Source organism: Spermophilus citellus (genome assembly GCF_964194105.1).
Source record: "Spermophilus citellus genome assembly, chromosome: 2".
NCBI lineage: Eukaryota > Metazoa > Chordata > Mammalia > Rodentia > Sciuridae > Spermophilus > Spermophilus citellus.
The window spans coordinates 14,979,501-15,000,247 of record NC_138183.1 but is presented as its reverse complement, the minus strand read 5'-3'; the positions used below and the strand labels follow the sequence as shown (position 1 = coordinate 15,000,247).

The following is a 20,747-nucleotide window of genomic DNA, read 5'->3' as shown; positions in this document are numbered from 1 at the left end:
CCAGGTTCCCTTCCTCAGGTATTGTACATATGTCATACACCACCGGTCATGCATGAAAATGTCCATCTCCTTCTCATACTGACTTAGCATTGTGGATGGTCAACTCCTTTCAATTCACTGGGTGAAAATGGCACATGAGTGGTGTTTTAATTTTCACTTTGATCCATCAAATGGAAATGGGTAGTTTTCCCTTGTTTATTAAGTGATGGGCCTTTGCATTTGATCTCTGATGAATTTTACACTCATGACTTCCAAGCATGTTCTAATTGAAGCTGTGTGTGTTTGTGTGTGTGTGTGTGTGTGTGTGTGTGTGCGCGCATGCTTTAACTTGTGTATGTCTTCCCTGTTAGTTATAGATATTTCTTTGGTTTATATTCAGTTCTTTAGCATGTTTATGGAGGTTTTAAAGTATGATATTTTAAATCTATTTAGTTAAAATGTATCAATATTTTCCTTTATGATTTTTTTCATTATTGAAAACATTTTTTCCAATTCTGTAATTGGTTAAACACTTATTATTTTTTTAAATCTCAACATGTTATTTTTTATAAAGAAAAAAAGACTTTATTTTCTCATGTCTACCTAGAATTGAGCAATTTATTTGACATAATGACCTAAATCCCTGTACTTTAGGAGTAGTCAGTCATCCCAACATCATTTATTGGCTGATCCATTCTTTTCCACTAATGTGAAACACCGTCCCTATTATGATATAGGGTCTTTACGTAGCCAAGGTCATTCTGCTAAATGTATATCTGGCTGGGTATAAAAATCTCAAATCACAACTTTCTCTCCTAAAATCATGTAGAAATTGCTGCATTAACTTGTAACAATAGCATTGCTTTCTTTATGTTCCTATATTTACACAGATAGTAATTATTTGTCCTATAAAAATTTAGAAGAATTTGTCTAATAAACTATGACAGTGTTCATTGATTTAGAAGGTAGCTCTTTCATAATCATCATCTCTCTCATATTTATTGATATATTGTGTCATAGCCACTTAGGTCATTTTTATTTCTTTTGGAAAATCAATATTTCCATATTTTCAAATTCATTCATGGGAAGTTTTTTTATGATGTGTTACTTTTATTTCCACTTTATCTATGTTTAGATTTTGTTTGTGTTATTAAATACTAAATGCTTGTGTTCTATCCTTTTCATTGTTAAGATTGTTTTGTATTTATCTTTTTATTAAAAAAACTTAGATTTGTTTAGCAGTTCTAATACTCTTTGCTAATTTATTAATTTCTAGCTTTAATGTATTCTGCTATTTCTTCCTGTCTTGGGCTAGTGTTGTGGTTCTTTTCCTTACTTCTCAAGTTGCATGCCTGGTTCATGTATTTTTTTTCTTGCTTGCTTGATAAGAGAAAATTGTTAAAGGCTATGAATATTCCTTTGGGTCTATCTTTGGCAATATTCCACGGGTGTTGATCAGTGGTATTCTCATTGTTACCGAGTGCTCCACAGTCTGTAATTATAGCTTGTTTTGATTCAATCGTGACTAAAGAGTAATTGAAATTCTTTATCTCGTCCAATATCCTTCTCAGTACAACTTGTTTCCTTTAGGCCTTTTTTTTTCCAAGCAGACAATATCTTAATGTCTGTCAAGGATATGAAATAGTTACCTGATTGCTCCTCTGGAGTCTAAAGACATGTACCTTTGTTGTCGATCTGTAATAATTTTATATACGCTTTTTTGTCTCCCTATGGTTCACCTTCAAGAAAGTCAGAGTCTATCCAAACCCTGAAAAAACACAGGATGTCGGAGACGTGCTTCCCCACTCTCTATCCTCATGAGAGAAGTCCAGGCCTTCTCAGCTCTTCCCAAGGAGGATGGATGGCAGCACACCTCTCACTGTCCACTTCCCAGCGGGTACCTGGGCTTGACTGAGGGGACCTCTCCTTTAGTAACGACTAGTTCTCTAATCCTCAGTTCCATATGTGGAAAAGCCACAGCTCCCAGCATGCAGGGATACTGTGGTTCATTCATATTCTTCCTTTCTAATAGCACCTTATTGGTGGCACTTGAACTTCACAGTGGAATATGGTACTCTATCATGTGTATGTGCGTGCATACACACAGACACGCGCACGCGCACACACACGCACACACACACACACACATTCTGTCCTTGTTGGTTCTGAGCTACTATCTCTGATTGCAGATAGCAGGCTGAGTCGATGGGGAAGAAAAGAGGGTAGGAGTAAGTCAGGGAAAGGAGCAGGGGTGCTTTGGGTGCCTCACAGAAGAAAAGGGGCAGCCACATCTTCTGATCATTATGGTCCCAGAGTCTCTACATCAAGGAACACCCTACAAAGTCCCTTCCTCTTTTTCTTTGGTGGTCTCAGTTTCATAAGGCGAAAACAAGGCCATTTTCTCTCAATCCAGTTCCATCTGCTTTGGAATTAGTACAAATACCTCTCTGATTCTGTATTCTGCAGGTTACCAATCTCAATTATGGATGAGCTTGTGAGCTTTTATCTCATGTTTCCATAGGTATTTAGTGGAGAATTTAAAGGTTGTATCAGAGCCTGAGAGCCAGATGCCATTTTAATGAGCATTTTTCATTCATTGCTCTAATTTTGCTTGTGTGATAAATTCTAAGCTCGCTGCCACCACACATCAGCCCTATCATTTCTTCCTAGGAATACTGGGAACATTTCCCAATGACTCTCCCCACTGCCTCATTTATCTTGTGCCCTGGTCACCCAAGGTGATTTTCCTACAACCACATCTGTTACGTCCATTTCTCCGTTCCCCAATCCCCAACTCAGTCATTCACTACCTACTTTGTTCCAGGCACTGTGTTGGGTCCCAAGAGTATGGACATGGCACCTGTCGTCAAGAAGCACATGGACATGTATAAAAGAAAGAGAATCCAACGAGGTGAAAGCTAGGGAAAGGATGCCAAAAGTGAGGTAGAGTAGGAGCATCGCCAATTTGGGGAAAGTAACCAAGAAAGGGAAACGTTGGGAAGACAAGGGGGGATTGCATGGGGAAGAGAATGGTCTAGAACCTGGAGGACAAACTTAAAAGCAGAATGAAGGAAAAGCCCCCATACTGTCAAGCAGGGTGGGGGCACAGCAGACCAGGACAAGGCAACAGCCATGGGTCTGGTAAAATCAGCAAGGCCTGGGCCAAGGAAGGCCCTGTGTCTAAGCTAAGGAGTTGGCTATTTTTGCCCTGATGGCAAGAAAAAGCCTGGAAAGGTTTTATGCAGAGAATGACATGGAGGAGTGCACCTGCGATGTCAGGAAGTGGGAGCGTTGGGGACAGTTTTAACAGTGCGGCTGCGGGCATGGAATCCAGAGATGTCTGCAAGCAAACCTCGAGGATCTGTGAACTGAGCATCGTCTTCGCATCTTTTCATGACATTGAGGGCTTCTCTCTCATGTCTATATAAGAAGGTGGGAAAATACATGACTGATCGGAGAACAGCAGCCTACTGGGTACAGCCAGGTGGGGTGCGCATCTTGGACCAACGCTATGATTCTCCTACCTCCCCGACAGAAGACAAACAAGACAAAAATGAGCAACGGACCATGCAAAGCCTGAGGGTCCCCAAGGACCCATAAAGAGTAATAATGTAGCCAGAACCATGCTGGGTAAATGCAGGGAGGACAAAAAAAAATGGAAAATGAAGTAAATAATCTCTACCTGCCAATAACAAAGAACAAATTATGGTAAAATATGTAGAAACTTCCAGAAGGAGGCATTTCGAATACAGATGGGAGGAGGGACTTTTGTTGTTGTTTTTAATAAATTTTTGGTTTAAATTTTTAATACGATAGATATTAACAAACATAGCCACATAAACGAAGTCTCTGTGGGTCTGCAGTAATTTTTTTTTTTTAAGAATTTAAGGAAGCTATGAAACCGAAAGGTTAGAAAACCATTGTACTAAATAATAGATTGCCAATCTAACAAGAGGCAGAATCAGAACGAATGCTCTTTATCTCATATCAAAAGGATATTCTTTTATTACTGCCGCTGCAACAAATTAGCACAAATGTGGCCGCTTAAAACACACCCAACTATGGTGTCCATTTCCACTGGTCAGAAGTCCTGGTGTGGCTGAGCTGCATTCTCTGCACAGGTCTCACGGACTGAAATCAAAGTTTGGGCTGGGTCTGCCACCCTTCTCTGAAGCTTGGGAGCCTCTCCCAGATGGAAGGGTTGTTGGCAGATTCAGTTCCTTGCAGCCTGCAGGGCTGAGGAGTGCAATTCCTTCATTGCCTGAGAGTGCCCTCAGCTTCTTCCTGTCACTCTCTAGCCCTGACCCTCTGTCTTATTGGATGTTTGTTCTGTGGTCTGAGTTATGAAATGGTCAAGAAGGCTGGCCTGGGGCAGAATATGGCCTGGGGTTTCGGGGTGGGATAGAAGAGCTTATTCTGAGCAGTGTGAAGAAGAAGAGGCGAGAACGACCCCCGGACCGACCAAAGCCGCGCGCTGCTGCATCCCTGCGTCCAGCCCCTGCGTCCCGCCGCCATCGCCACCATGCCCAAGAGAAAGGCTGAAGGGGATGCTAAAGGAGATACAGCCAAGGTGAAAGACGAACCACAGAGAAGATCTGCAAGGTTGTCTGCCAAACCTGCTCCTCCAAAGCCAGAGCCCAAGCCTAAAAAGGCCCCTGCAAAGAAGGGAGAGAAGGTACCCAAAGGGAAAAAGGGAAAAGCTGACACTGGCAAGGATGGGAATAACCCTGCAGAAAATGGAGATGCCAACACAGACCAGGCACAGAAAGCTGAAGGTGCCGGAGATGCCAAGTGAAGTGTGTGCGTTTTTGATAACTGTGTACTTCTGGTGACTGTACAGTTTGAAATACTATTTTTTATCAAGTTTTATAAAAATGCAGAATTTTGTTTTACTTTTTTTTTTTAAGCTATGTTGTTAGCACACAGAACACTTCATTGTTGTTTGGGGGGGGAAGGAGCATATGTCACTAGTAGAATGTCTCCAAAGCTGGATTGCTGTGGGGGAAGACACCTTTCCCTTCTAGTTTTGAGAGACTTCCTCTTTGTTCCTAAGAGGAAGGGATTCCCTGATGTTGGCACACATAGCCACCTTGGCACAAATGCCTTGTGGTATGGAAAAACTCAAACTCATCTGTATGTCCTCCTGTCCCTCTCTGCCATCGGCATAGACTTAACTCCCCTAAACCTGTTGGGACCTGATTCCCAACAGATGGTTTTACCAGTGTGTGGGGCAATCTGGACTTTCCAGTGACATCATTGAGAATAGTGTCCCTCAGAAGAGCAGCAGTTCCTTTTCTAGATTGTGGATCTTCAGATTAATAATTTTTGCCATTTTCCTTTCATTTCCTGAAAGTCAGGGTCGGCTTGTGAAAAGTTGTTAAACAACATGCTAAATGTGAAATGTCAACCCTCACTCTAAACTTTCCCTATTCAGAGCATCAAATGAAGACTTCATTGGGTTTTATAGTGGCTTTCTGATTTTGGTAGTCCATTCAAGAAGGGAGTTTGAAAGTTGTTGTATACTGTTAACGATTGTCTGCCCATGTCCTGCCTGAAATACCATGATTGTTTATGAAAAGTATCTTTAATAAAGCTGGATACAGTTTGAAAAAAAAAATAGAAGAGCTTATTCTGTCTGGCGTAAATGGGGTCAGCAGGTCAGTCGCAAAGAGCCAAAAGGAGGAGGAAGTTCCAGGAGGAGAAGAGCCCATTAAGAAGTGACTAGAAGGGGATGATCCAGTAAAGCAAATGGCTCCTACGTGGTTCCTCTGGGTTGTGAGGAGGAAAGGAGTCAGCCCACTGTTCCTTTTGGGCCACTAGGCCACAATTTGGCTGGAGAGATGCAGAGCAGAGTTAAGTTTTCCCTTCAACTCCTTCAGTTCTGTCTCCCTGAGAATACTAGTGTTGGGCTGTGTCATTTGCAGGGCCCCTTTGCTTAGAAATAAAGCATCTCAAGGTAGCAACCATAGAGCATTCAACAAACAGGGGGCCCTTCCAAGTGTGGGTCTCTGAGCCACTGCAAAGCAGCTCTCCATGAAGCTGGGTCTGGGTGTTGTGCTTATACAACAGTCATTATGGGATGGCTGAAGTTGTAAGAGTTGGCAGACATAGTTGAGTTTCAATACAGCCCCTCCCCTGTTCACTGGGAGAGTTGGGTCTGAGGCCCAGAGGGGGAGAGGGCCTTGGCTACTGTCCTAGAGCAAGTCAGGGGGTTGGTTTCTTGTCTCCTCATTAAGCGCTCTCCATTCTGCTGTGCTGCCCACAAAGCCATCTTTCACCATCTGACCACAACAGGCACGGACGAAGACCTGTGACGTTCCAACCCCTGAGCTCTCCTATCTATTCCCTCATAACACAGAGACAGGGAGGTGGAGGGAGAGATTGTTGTCCTAGATTTGCAGCAGGAACTTATGTTTGCACTCCACCAAAAACCTGCATGGAACCTAGGCAGGCCATCTTTTCTCTCTGGGTTTTTGTTTCCTCCTTTGCAATCGAAAGGTATTGAACCCCTTGGTCTCAGAGGTCCCTCCCAGGCCTCCACTGTGCAGGAACTACAGGGCGGAAGGCATTCCCAGGGCAAACCAAGGGGACCACCCACCCCCATCAAGGACAGAGCTCCATGCTAAGCAGTCCTCGGGTGAAATTAAACTCCACTTTCAACTGAATTTGCCAGTTTTTCAGCCAAAATAATAATAATAATAAGTATCACAACTACAAGCTGTTCCAAGCCAAGCTGCCCTTAAACAGATAATCGGATTTGCATAATTGGGTGCTGCTAAGGTTTAAATAATTCATCAACATGGCAGGCTCTTTTTCATAGCCAAACAGAACTGCCAGACTCCAGGAAAGGATCAATGGTGATGTACATCGTAGGGATGTGAGCTGCATCCTCAGGGTGGCCAGAGCTGCTGGGTGAGGTTTCGAGATGAGAACTCTCAACATCTTTCCCTCTGATGTGGATTTGGGCAAAGGGTTTGCTTTTCTTCCCTGGTACTGAGGTGTTCGGCAAAGTTCCTTCCCAGAATTAGGGCAAAGGAAAACACCTGAGTCCCTTTGAAAAAAGACAGACTATCATGAGAGATCTCAGGTTCCGGCAGACCCAGGGGAAATGAGTAGAATAAAGCTGCATGATAAATTGACAGGAAACAGAAACGGGGAATTTTAAGCAAAAGTAAAAGATGTGAATAATGGGAGTTAATTTCACTGCCTTCAAATCTCTGAAGGGTTGTCATGGGCTGAAGAACAAAAAATGTTTTGGTGAGACCCGAAGCGAGGAACGCACTTGGGAAGAGATGAAGGCAGGCTATCTGAAGATGCTCTTGCTCACCATCTTTCCATAGCTGTGTGGCCTCAGTGGTCAATGGCCCCTGGCCAAAAGGTCACCAGGAACACAACTGTAGTCAATCAAAGTTGACTTCAGTCTTCAGTGAAAAAGGGAACGCACTCCTCATGGGGAACCATGGGAGTCTTAGAGAGCGGATCCTCTGTAAGGTGATTTGGGATGGATAGTCGAGGAAGTGGGGATCAATGGATCATTTGATTGAGTGCCATCAGGAAGCAACAGTGATTCTACAACTGAATACCTTCCTAAATCTCATAGAGAGGAAGGAATGATACAGCAAGATTATTGCTGGAGTAGGTTAAGAACACTCCCTCCCCGTAGCTGGAGTAGACTACTGCTTGACACTTTTCTGATCTGCACAGTGACCTTGTTTTTGTCAATGCCCAGACAAGATTATGAAGGGGTCTGTGACCTCATCACAGTCACAGATGACCTTGTCTGATGTTGGTGTCCTGTGAGGTTGTTTATGTCTAACAGGAGAACGTCACATTCCGGCCGGCAGAGCCAGGCTGACTCCTGAGAACACCAAAGCCTGGGGGCCACTGTCTGGCAGTGCCCAGATACCAGGGCTTGCTTTCCTCTTTCTCACAGTCACCTAAAAAGTCAGTTTTATTACTTTATCCCCAATAGGCTCTGACTCAGAATGTCCAGTGCTGACTCTGGTGTCCTTCCCTTGAATCTGTTCCTTCTCCAGCATCTCCACCATGATAAATTCCAGAGGAACCGCCATCCACATGAGGACCTAGGTGAGACACCTGCATGACGTCCTGGCCTCTGCCCTCCCTTCGTTCCAGCATTCAATCCCACCACAAATCCCGCTGATTCCACTCAGGACTGGACTCTGACTCCTAGAGGTTTTCTTGATCTTGTTACATTCTGACTGCCTACTGTCCAGCGGGGGAGATGTGGAGATGGAAAAATGGAGGTGATTGAATATCAGAGCCAAGACCCTGTCCTCTGTTCTCCTCACCATGAGTGCCCTGAATGAATTTGGAGTTCCAGGGGAGCGAGACCTTAGAAGACCCACCACAGGAGGTGTGTTGGCGAAAGGCTATGTGGAATCTAGGGCCCAAACACTATGGCTTTGGGATCCTGGTCATTATGTCTAGCACAGAATCAGAGAGAGAGCCTCCCATTCCCCAAGCCCACCAAAGGCTCCCACGTACCTTGACCATCCTCTTGGCACAGGGTCATTATAAGATAAGGGCAGGTGATCCCCAAAAAAATGATAGGCCCTCTAAAATACAATGGAAAATAGAAGCAGGGGCTTAGCGGTAGAAGCCAGAGCATACAAACAAGAATAGCATTTTTATGAGCGTCTAAAGGCCAGAGGAGACACTCAATCTGGAAGCTTCAAATCTGCAAAATATGAGCATAAATATTAATATGATTCTGTTTATAGCCATACATTGGTAAAAGTCTTGAGACATTTGGATCTCACAATGTCTGTGCCTATATCATTGACAGGGTCCTAGTGCTGTGCTTCTCAAACTTTCTGTGGTGAAAGGCTAGTGGTTGGTGTTGTTCTTGTTGTTAATTTCCAATTCATTATGGCCCCTTGTGTGTACTACTGCACGTGACTAAGAGGGGTTCATGCCACCTGCAACTCACCACCCACTTTCTACCCCACCCAAATGAATCTGTGCCCCATTCAACATGGCGAGTCCCCTGATCTCATGATTGGATGACTCAGTGATGCTACAAAAGCTTCAGGGCACCTAGGAAGTCAATTTTCCAAATTTGTCTCATCCTTCCTCCTCCCAAAAGATAGAGGAACCCCTTTGAACAAGGTAGAGCAGGGCAGATGCTTTCTTCCTAATAGTTCATGGATGAGCACCAAGTGTGGGGACATACTTCACCGAACACTGTCCTTGACCATCAGTGGTCAAAGAGATTATTAAGTGATGAGATTTACCTAATCTTATCCCCTCTACTCAAGTATGCAGCATTTTGTGAAGCCAAGATTAATTAATTTCTCAGCTCAACAGAGGCCAAGGTAGACGCATCCCCTAGGAGAAGTCAACAAGAATGGAAGAGTCAAGTTGCATCTTCTGTCTAAGATGGTGTGTGTATTAGTTTCCTGTGGCTGTTAGGACAAACACACACTTGGTGGCTTAAAACCACATAAATTAATTTTTATTACCATTCTAGAGGCCAGAAGTCCAAAATGAGCCACAAGGAGCTGAGTAAGAATTCTGGGAGAGCTGGCTTTCTGGAGGCTGCAGAGGGGACTCCATTCCTTGCCTCCTTCCCAGTTTTAGAGGTTATGCTATTCCCTGTCTTCTGCCCACATTACTGTCAGTTCTGCTTCCATCATGTTTATAGTTTGGATCTAGAGTGTCTCCCAAAGGCCCACGTGTTGAAGTCTTGATCCCCAGCATGCCACTGTTCAGAGGTGGGACTTCTGGAAAGTGACGGGATCAAGAGGTCTCTGACCGCATGGGTGGATTAATCCATTGAGGTGCTCATGATGCGATGGCATTCTTGAGAGATGGTTGAAACTGTAGGAGGTGGGGCCTAGTTGGAAGAAGTGAGCCACTGGAAGTGTACCCTGGAAGGATAGATCCTGTCCCCAGATCTTTCTTTGTTCTCTCTCTCTCTCCACTTCTTAGCTCCTAGGAAGTGAACACCTTTCCTCTGCTACACTCTTCCGCCATGATGTTCTGCTAAGAGCAATGGAGCGATGGAGCCTGCTGAGCATGTTCTGAAACCTCTGAAACCAAGAACCAAAATAGACCTTTCCTCATCTAAGTTGCTTATTCAGATATTTCATCCCAGGGACAAAAAGCTGAGTAACACAATCATTACCCCACTTTCTCCAGCACCGACCTTCTTGCCTTGCACTTATCAGGACTATTTTGACTGTAGTTAGGGTGCACCAGATAATGTCCCCATCTCAAAATCCTTAACTTGATCACATGCCCTTTTGATGAATTAGCAAAATTCACAGGTCACAGAGACTACAATGTGGACATGTTTGGGCTGGCCATTATCCAGTCTACTACGGTATGCAAAGCAGAATTTCTTTACATTTGTCTTCCCACATCAGGCCTGATGCAGTGAACACAGGGCAGGCTTTAGCACATCCCAGGCTTCTGCTCAAACTCCATCTCAGACATTTCTCTGTTGTGGGACCCATAACTTCTTATTTCCTCCTTTCTGAGTCTCCACTACTCCATCTGTTAAATGGGTCATCATGCCCCCTCTCTGGGTTACTGTGGGGTAAATACGGAAGCATATTTAAAGGGCCAAGTACCCACTAGGTGCTTAATAAATGCTACCTTGCTTTTCCTGAATACAATATGATGCCTTTCTCTAAGGACCATCAGTGACTCACGGCTTCCTTGTAACACTCATGTCATCGTGATTTGCCAAACGTCTCTCCCTCGATTTTATCTTTTATCTCCATGCAATCTCTTCCACCACCTCCCCAGCTGATGTCCATGGCAACAAAGGCATTTTTCCAACTTGGGTGGAGCCAAGCAGATATGAGGGGCAGCGCAGGAGGAAGGTCACACAAGGCCCCACGCCAGCCCTGCCTCCTCCCCGTCTGCTTTGAGGCCAGACATGAAAGGCCCTTTTAGAGAGATGTAGAGAATTGTCATTAGAGCTTTTCTTCTCTTGATAATGGTCCTGACAGAACCAGAAGAAAAAAAACACATGTTGATGTGCTATTTATTATAATATGTGGGCTGCAGGGTATATATAATCATGAAAATCATTCTTTGACCAAAACTGCTACTGTATTTGTGCCAGTTTTAATACAGTGTGCTATCTACAATTTTTCTATTGGTGGTCTCGTAGAGAAATTATAGAGTGTTAGCATTTTAGGGGAAACTGAAGTCATTTAATCCATGTTCAAAAAAAATACATAGTGTTTTTACTTCATATCACTAGTAATAGTAAGTTCACTCCCCCTTCCTCCAAAATTCTTTCTCTGAGGCCATCAGGGTGATAAATAATCACATTCCCCTTGCTTCTTATTTTGAATCAATTATGAAAGAGACAGCTGAGTCAGCTGAGGATAATACATGAGGGGGCTGGCTAGGAAATGAGACGTGAGACCAGAACAGTCTAAGACCAGCTGATAGCGAGAGCACAGAGCGGCCTTCCAACCCAGCCGTGGTGGCTGCCTCACGGTCCATGTGGACCAAGAGGGGCAGGTAAGCAGCCCTGTGCTGCCTGGGAGCCAGTGGCACGTGGCCCCTACTCCCCCCACTCACCCCACTCACGGCTCTCACCGTCTCACCAACAGGATCCTCCTCCTAAGCTTGGAGCCAGTGATGGGCAAAAGCCAGGGAGAAACTTTCTCCTCTAAGCTTCTGAGAGCTCCTGCCACACATGCCAGGAGTGGGGGGAGAGATAGCAGCTCCACCCCGAGATTGTTCAAAGGCTTGTCTTCATGAGGCTGAAACCTGCTTCCATTCCAATCTGTCCACCCTCCCAGCTCCCTGCTCCGTGACCCTCCAGGATGAGCAGTCAAGGACGATGGCCACCACCCGCACTCTGCAGCCCACCAAAACTCAGTTCGATCCTCTCCCTGCTCCTGGCTCATCACATCTCCTTAGGCAAGTTACTTTTCTGAGCCTTCGTTTCCTCATCTGTGAAACAGAAGCGATGACCATCCTTCTCTCCGAGGAGGTGATGAATGTTCCCTGATACAACATTTTGCTTGGCACACGGCGATCATCACAGGAGGAGTAGCTGTCAGGGTCCCTGCCAGCTGGAGCGACGCTAGCATCACATAATACAATGCACAAAAGAGCTTTGCCCACCCGTGGGACTGCTCTTGGCAGCTTCTCTGGGAACTGAAAGAGGAACGACAAGAATCAAACTCCACCGGTGACCAGCCACCTTGTTGGGGGGACAGATTGCCAAAGAGGCCCTGGCACGCATTGGTGTGCTGGCTCGCTCACACGCGTGGAACACGTTGATTCAGTTAGGAAGCACTGTTTTGTTCTGTACTCTGGTTCAAACCCTTTGCTTGGCCCTAAGGCCACGGACATCATTCAACCCTGTTCCAGTCCTCCCAGAACCTAAGATCTAGCAAAGGCTTCTGTGAACAGCACACCAAATTGGACCCTCAAGAGTCTCCAGAGGGGACATCACATCCAGAGAGTGGTTTCTGGAACACTTCCTGGAAGAGTGGGGACTTTTTCCCTCTAACTCTATTAATTCATAATTGATAAATTTGATTTGTATATATTTATGGTATGCAATATGATTTTTGTTATGTGTATATATATATATATATATATATATATATATATATATATATATTGTGAAATGATTACATTAGCATATCCACCATTTGGCATAGTTGTGGGTGTGTGTGTGTGTGTGTGTGTGTGTGTGTTGAGACCATTTAAGAGGTATAGATCTGCTTTTTTTTAGCAACTCTCATCTATACACTATTAACTTTAATTAAGGTTTCTAGAATTACTCCTCTTGTCTAACTGAAACATTATACCCTTCCACCAACATCTCTCCATTTCTCCCCCTCCCCCAGACCCTGACAACCATCACTCTAGTCTCTGCTTTTATGATTTCAGCTTTTTAAATTTTTATACATGAATGAGTTGGTGCAGTATTTGTCTTTCTGCACCTGGCTTATTTCACTTTGCATGATATTTTCCAGGTTCATCCACATAGTTGCAATGACAGATATTACCATCTTTTTAAAGGCTAAATAATATTCTCTTATGCACACACACACACACACACACACACACACACATCACCTTTTCTTTACTATCCTTCACTGATGGACATTCAGGTTGATTCCATATCTTGGCTAAGAATGAATATATGAATTGGGCTTTGAAAGACAGCTAGAACTTGGATGGGTGGTGTATCAGTTATTTATGGCACAATACATGCTATGTAACAAGCCAACCCAAAACCCGGGGACCTAAAACAGTCAGGATCTGGTTGTTCTCCTGTGTCTGTGCCTTGACTAGGTGGCCCTATTGATGCTGGCTGATGTCACATGTGTTGATTGACAGTCAGATGGTCCCAGTTGCCCTTGACTGGGAAGACAGGGATCACTAGGTCCTAATCCAAATGCCTCAGAAGACCCATTAACCTCCACTGTGGGGCCGTTTCCTGAGCCTCCGTGGTGTGCCAAGCAAGCCACTGAACTCTCAGCACCTTTATCTGACTCCATCTGCACAGCCACACCACAAGGCAGCTATTCCCATTTTACAGTTCAGAAATCAAGGTTCAGACAACATAAATCAAAAACCTGAGTCCTAGAGGAGTCAGGACTTGAACCTGTGCCTGTCAGCCACAAAAACCTGTGCACTTTGCCCATCTCCCACTCCCTTTTATACCACTATTAATCTGCTGGTGATGAAACATTGGACCTGACAATCAAAACTTGAAGTCTTCTCTCCCCTCCCCTCCGCATCGCCCTGGTATCCAGCCCAGCTTTATTCCAGGGCTTGCTTTTCTCACCACCACGAGGACCTTTCCTGATTTCGTTCCCTTCACTTAGGCATCCCCATTTGGGCTTAATTAGGTTTGCACTAAGTTCATGAGTTTCTGTAAACTTAATGGGCTCTAAAGGGAAAATAGAGATCTTTCTCACCAGGTGTTTATTTCCTTCCCCAGTTGTCCCGGGTGCACTCTCAGATTCATTTCCAAGTTCCATCTGGTTAATGGGTGCAGGTGAGATTGAGCAAGGCATTGCACGCCCTCCCCACCGCCCCCCAGCTCAGCTGACACCCTCAGCACACCCAGATGTTCCCTGCTCCCCTGGCAAAAAGAGGAATGTGAAATGAGAAACTTTGGGAAACAGGCTTGGCCCCAAACGAACCAAATCCAGCCCTCACATTTGGCGTTAGATGGCTTTGCAGAGAGCAAAAGAAGCATAGCACTTGTTGGCTCCTACTATGTGTCCACGCCCGGTGCAAGATGATAAATCAGAGGTTCTGAGGTCGGTTTACCCCTCCAGGCTACTTGCTCAGCATCCCTCTGAGCGCTGGTTTTCTCATCTGCAGCTGAGGATAGAGAACTTCCAAGGTGACTATGAAGATTAAATGATTTAATATGTGTAAAGTGCTTAGTGCTCATGATAGGAGTTAATAAACGTTTGCCACTATTACTACAACTGCTCTTTCTGGTAACCTCATGACAGTTCTGAAAGACAAGGAACTTGCCTTGTTCCAAGATAAGAAAATAAATTTGTACAGGTAAAGCAATTTGCCCCAGATCACCCAGCTAGAAAAAATGATAACCAGCAATGAGCTATGAAACTTCTCTTCCAGCAGCAGTCCCCCCCCCCCCCCAGCACACAACCACCCCAAGGCCTCTGTGTGGAACAGGCAAGAAAAAGGAACGCGTGCGACCTCTAAAACCCAGTCCTCCCTGAGCAAAGGGAGAAGAGAGGCCCCAGGAAGTGGCCTCTGGTGAGCAGAATCCTCACCACCTTGGTTCCCTGTCCCCAGCGAGGCCACCCAGGGCAGGCAGTCCCCCCTTCTCCAGTGGGATCCCTTCATAGGCAGAGGTGTGTCAGTCCTGCTTGGGACTCAGAGAAGGGACCATTTGAGTGAGCTTTTAATGATGGGGGAGATGCACAGACAGGGGACAGAAAGAGAGACCCCCCCCCCAAAGCAGCAAATTCAGAGGACTAGAAGTCGGAGCGCTTTGAGTTTAATCCCCCAATGGATAAAGCACTTAGTTAGTTAGTCTAGAGGGTAAGATGATTAGTGAAAATGATGGTGGTGTCGAAGGGCTTCAGGTGGCAAGAAAAGGACATCTGGGCAGCACCCTGTGCCTGGCAGGGATCCCCTTGGGGTTTTTAAGCACAGAGGGAGCATAAGCACTGCTGGGGTTCAGCAAACTCGGCCCGTGGAGACTGAATTGAGGAGGCATATATTAAAGAGAAAAGTTAACCTAAGGAGCTTGTGACAGGGCAGGGGACAGCCTCACAGTTCACCACGAATCCCTGCCGAGTTCTCCTATGAAGTCACAACAGAAGTCTGCAACAGCACAGCCCAAGGCCCAAACGCTGCCTGCTCTGTGTTTTAAAATACCAATTCTCAGCCCCGCCCGGAGCTCCATAATGACGTTTTGGCCAGTGACACCACATACGGTGGCCCCCTAAGATTATATCACCTAATGATGTCATAGCTATCTTGTTTGTATCAGGCGTGGTCTGTGATGTTTGCTAAGTGACAAAGTCACCGAAAAACACATGTCTCAGAACGTAGCCCTGTTGTTAAGCAACGCAGCCCTGCACAGCTCTTTTCTATTTATTTATGTTTCTGTCTATCGTCACTTCTCCTTCTGTACAGCAGAGCTGAGGGGTTGCAGCAAAGACTTTCTGGCCTGTAAATCCTAAAATGTTTATGAACTCGTCCTTCATAGAAAAAGTTTGCGATATTTGTGTTAGCAGGAACCACTGTTACCCCCAAATTATGCAGAAGAAAACTAAGGCCCTCAGAAGTGAGGTGACTTGCCCAAGGTCACACAGCTCCTAAGTGGAAGCAGGGAGGTGACCAGGAGGCCTGTGTCAATCCTAAGGTGAAATCAAAGAGGCCCCAGAATGCCTGACTCCAGGCCCACTGCAGCTGCCCCTTTGGCACCACTGTGTCCCCGTCCACCCAGACCACCACAGCAGCCAGCCAAGGGACTCAGGCGCCACTTTGTCAGCCAGAGCCCTTGCTCTGGCCCCCAAACCAGCATCAAATGACTAATTTAAAACCTAATGCTTCCACCATGTCCACCCCGGCTGCCCCTTCTTCGGCTTATCGCATCCTATTCAAATCCAAAATAAATTATTTCAGCTCTGCAGCCTTTGGATAAAGGAAAAATGAAATTAAAAAATAAAAAAGGAAGAAGGAAAAGCTTTGAAGGGACAGCCCGCCACCCTCCCTTGCCCACAGTGCCAGGCCTTTTTTCAGAACCCACGCTGATAACCTCAGGGGGAGGCTGATCCCTGGAGGCTGCCAGAGCCGCGCTTCCCTCCAGACCCCACACCTTCTGCAGGCAGCAGGAGAGGACAGCAAGATGCACCGGCTTTAGGCACAAGGTCGCCCCGGGACACTCTCTGAAGTTGGGCAAAGCACCTTCCAGTCCTATAGATGGGAATCCCACCTGTGAGGCAGGATTGCTGGTGAAGGGGTGGGTTGTACCCATTGCTAATCACTCATTATCTTTATGAAATTATTATTCCCTGATGCATATTCACCAGGCACTGGGGTGCAAACAAATATAAAGAGGGGACCCCCAGTGTGTGCCCATTCTCATCAGAGAACCAAGCCCACTGCGTTTAAGCTCGCAAAGCCTCACTTCTCCAGTCTCAGCAGAGTCTCCCAGCCATTCTCTGAAGGGCAATATTATTCAGAGACTCATTTTATAGATGGGGAAGCTGAGGTTTGAAGAGGTAAAGCAATGTACCCAAGGTCACACAGTAGGAAGGTAGCCGAACTTCACAAACTATTCTCACACCAGAGTCCATGGCTGAATAATGCGGTGGCTCAAAGCTTGGTCAGATCGACCTGGTTTTGCTTGCTGTGTGATCTTGGGAAACATTTTACCTTTTCTTGCTAAATCTCACTTTTCCCATCTCTGAAATGGGGAAAACAACCTCTGTCTCCTGGGGTGATAATGGGGGTTAAAATGAGCAAGAGAAAGAATTGAGGGCAATGCTTGACCCACAGCAAGTGCTCTCTGCAGGAGTTCTTTGTCTGCTGTTGATGTTGCTATTGACACTGGAGGGAATAACAGGAAGAGGGAGAAGGAGGAAGAGGAGGAGGAGGAGGAGGAGGAGGAGGAGGAGGAGGAGGAGGAGGAGGAGGAGGAGGAGGAAGAGAAGGGGGAAGATACCCAGTCCTCAGTCCAAAACCTAGGTTTGTGGCCCTTGCTGTACTGTGGAAGTAAGGGAGAAGGACAAGACAAAGCTCCCTTCCTGTCCTGGGAATTTAAACCCCAGTCACCAGACCCAGGTCCAGGTGGAAGACGACTGCAGAGAAGGCTTGGGCAGGGCCAATTACCTGGAAAGGAGACGCACCCCCTTCAGAACTAAGCAGCTTTGGAGTCTCTCTTCTGATTCAAGAGGGATCCTTGCCACCAGGAAAGCTGGTGAGGAGGATCAGAGATGCTCTGCAGATTTCCTGAGCATCTTGAGTACTTCAGGGGGTTGGTAGTCACTGAGCATCCTCAAGAAGGGGTTTCTTTAAGAAAATCACTAAGGACCTTCCCAGAAGTACACCTGGTACAGCTGGTGTGCCTGACCCACACCTGGAGTGAAGGGTACCCTCCCCACTCCAGCTCTTACTTTGGGCTTCTGCCATCTCCATTCACACATGGATGGACCAGGCTCAGAAGCTTCTGCAATCAAAGGGAGCCAGCCAAGCTGGTGAGGGTGCTCAAGACACAGCCCTTTGTTTTTGCCATGGTGGCCTGTCTGGGAAGACATAGATGGGAACCAAGACACCATGCAAGGACAAGTCGATGTCCAGCAGCTGTATAATGAGAAGAGGTCAAGGGTACTAGCTCCGCCAGGTCCTCAGCACTGCTCCTGATGCAGAAGATCCCTGTGCCACGACTTCTGCATTATTCCATTTCCTACTCCCTCAAGATGACTCTGAGGGTCAGGATTCTGAAGATAAGCCCCTCCACCCCTTCACCCAGGAACCCTTCCACCTGCAGCCTCATGTGCAAGCAGGATAACGTGAGTCTCCCCTCACCTGGAGTACCCTTTGCACAGTGGAGGCATCCTGGTCAGGTGAACCCAGGTCCCTGGAGCCTGGCCTCTGTGGAAGAGGGGGAAGAGAAGAGGATAGGGAGCCTTTGGGAATCCGACCCCCGTGTTTGGATCTCCGTGCTGCAGCCCCTGAGCTGCTTGACCTTGAGCAAGATGCTGAAACCCTGGACAACGGAAATAACAATGTCTGCAACGTGAGCTTGTTGTAAGGGCTGAGAACCACAGTTGGATAGTTGTTGAGGTTCTTGTCCTTGCTTATCGTTGCCAGGAAGCATGCTCAAGGCCACAGGTATTAGCTCATCGCATCCCTGCCTCTGCCTCTTGAGGGAGACCACTTTGCCCTGGTTTTACATAAGAATACTGAGCCCCATGGGAACCAGTGGCTTCCTGAGTTACCCGGAAAATAAGGGGCCCGAGCTCTGGTTACAGGCACCCATTGTACACTCTGACCTCCCCACACGAGGGGCTTTCTGAACACCACGCCTGCAGAGGTAGGGGTTCTAATCCCTGCTTTACCATCAGGGACCCCGGAACTCAGGGGGGAAGCTCACCCTTGGCCACACACAGCTCCAGTTCTGTGTGGCCCGGCAGGAGGGAGAGCCACCTGGCTGACCCCAGCGCCCCACCTCACCATGACCCTCAGGTGCCTCTTCTCATAATGCCTGGTTATTTTAAAAGTAAGTAAGAAAGGGAAAAAAAAAATTCATGGAGCGTTCAGCAGAGATGAAACTGATGGAAGACATCACATTGGTATTAAATTATGGGTAGAGCGGGGCTTGCGTCCTCCCCTGCTCCGGCCTCCTCACCGCCCCTGGGCCAGCCTCTGACAGCTTGTCAGAAAAGGTTATTCCACCCTTGGGGTGACTGCTAATGGGCTAATTATGCTGTGGAGGGTCCGAGGAGGCAGTGAGGAAGCACCCTGCTTCCACCTCCTACCTCTACAGGAAGCGTTCGCCTCAGGCCAGAGAAGTCTGGGCCCTTTAGGAGAAAAGGAAGGGTCACATGACCCTCCTTCATAGGTGGCACTGGTCACACAGGGCCTGAGCTGAGGTTCAGAGTCATGGCAGCTTCCTTCCATTCCAGTTCCAACAATTTAATAGCTGTGTGACCTCAGGCAAGTGGCCTGCCCTCTCTCAGCCTTGATCTCCTCCTCTCTAACACAAGAGTAATGATGGTACCTGCTATCTAAGGCTCTTACAAGACACAGGGAGGTAAGACAGGGCTAAGCTTGGGCAAAAAGATTTGATATTGATTTCAGACATCTCAAGTCTAATGGGTTAGCAGAAATGCCAGGAAGTCTGCAATTAAAATTGTTTAAATTAAAGAAACAAACCAACCAGTAAACACTGTGCCTCTGAAGAAAACTGAGACGGGAAAAGGTGGATGGATGTGCAAGGCCCTCAGCTTTCCTTTCTAATGGCTAAGAATGTTAGCCTCTGACACCCCCAAATGCAGAAAAGGTTACAGATGATACAGAGGTGAGCGCTTGATCCAAGCAAGATCCTTGACATTCACCCTGAGCCCAGAGTTTCTGTCCTTTGGATGCCACTCATTCCCTGAGCAGCCCCAGGAAGTGGCTTTGTGAGCCCCATCTCCAAAATGAGGCGAGTGTAGAAGAGAGAAGCCCAGAGCCCTGTCAATCACATCACTAGGTCACAACACCAGGACCAGCCCAAGGCCCCCTGCTCCATATCTGAGCCCTCTGCACGCCACTACGTGGCCGATGGGCCACCAGCTGCCTTGGGACTCGGGGTTCTGAGGCACAGCTTTGGATACCTGCTCTCTGGCCAGGAAAGGAGAGGTGAGGGCGAGCTGAGGCCAAAATGGCTAGACAGGGGCAGGGGAAGGGGCTTCTGCTGCACTGGGGCAGAAGGGAAAGTGACAGCCAGTGATGTAACCTCTGAGGGCCACACGAAGGGGTCAGCGAAAGGACTCGCTTCACCTCTCTGAGCCTTGCTTTCCTCTTTTTTTACTCTGGCAACACACAATTCCTGCCTCATCAGGATTAAATGAGATGATGCAGGGTGCTCTGCAGAGAGCCTGGTACACAGAAGTTGGCATCCCGCAGCTGCTGGGTGAGAGCACCCGCCCCAGGAGGCTCCGACGCTGTGCAGGTCGGTGTGAGCATGAGTGTGAGTGCCGAGGGAGCCTGGGGTGACACGTGGGGGCTGGGGAGGATCTCCTAGGGGCATGGGAAAAGTGTGTGGGGACCAGGAGGAAGAAAGCTGAGAGAGAGTGGCAGATCGGAGAAAAAAAGAGCAGCTCTCTCTCTCTCTCTCTCTCTCTCTCTCTCTCTCTCTCTCACACACACACACACACACACACACACACACACACACACAGAGCTCACAATCTTCCATCTGAGCCCTGTGCACATTGAACTTTCCAAATATCCTCACTCCCAGCCCAGGTACCAACACATACTTATCCATGACCCAGATACCACTAAACCCCTGCCACTCCATCATCTGTCCCTCCAGCCTCGGCGTCCCCACTCTAGGTGGAGTGGTCCACCTACACTGTGTCATTCTCTTCTGCACTGGTGCTGGGGGGCAGCGGCGAGAGACCTCGTGGTCTACGCAAACAACACGAGGACACGCTTCTGCCCAGTCACCGGTGCTTCCTCCTGGGGTTGAGGGCACAATTAGTGTAACTCCTGGCCTCTCGGTTCCTTTACTCTCTCTCTGCCTATGGGACTTGGAGAAATTCACCGTG

The 20,747-nt window shown here is 46.9% G+C and overlaps 1 protein-coding gene across 1 annotated transcript; it reads left to right on the top strand.

The window, feature by feature from the left end:
- The first annotated feature begins 4,425 nt into the window (after positions 1 to 4,425).
- On the top strand, positions 4,426 to 5,587 carry LOC308642365 (non-histone chromosomal protein HMG-17-like). Its single transcript, XM_081281243.1, has one exon. The coding sequence runs from the start codon at positions 4,502 to 4,504 to the stop codon at positions 4,772 to 4,774; it is 273 nt and encodes a 90-aa protein (XP_081137369.1). The 5' UTR covers positions 4,426 to 4,501; the 3' UTR covers positions 4,775 to 5,587.
- The last annotated feature ends 15,160 nt before the right edge of the window (positions 5,588 to 20,747 follow it).

What these genes read in the sequence shown, in the direction of transcription:
- LOC308642365 (XM_081281243.1), top strand. Translation starts at nt 4,502, where the DNA reads ATGCCCAAGAGAAAGGCTGAAGGGGATGCTAAAGGAGATACAGCCAAG.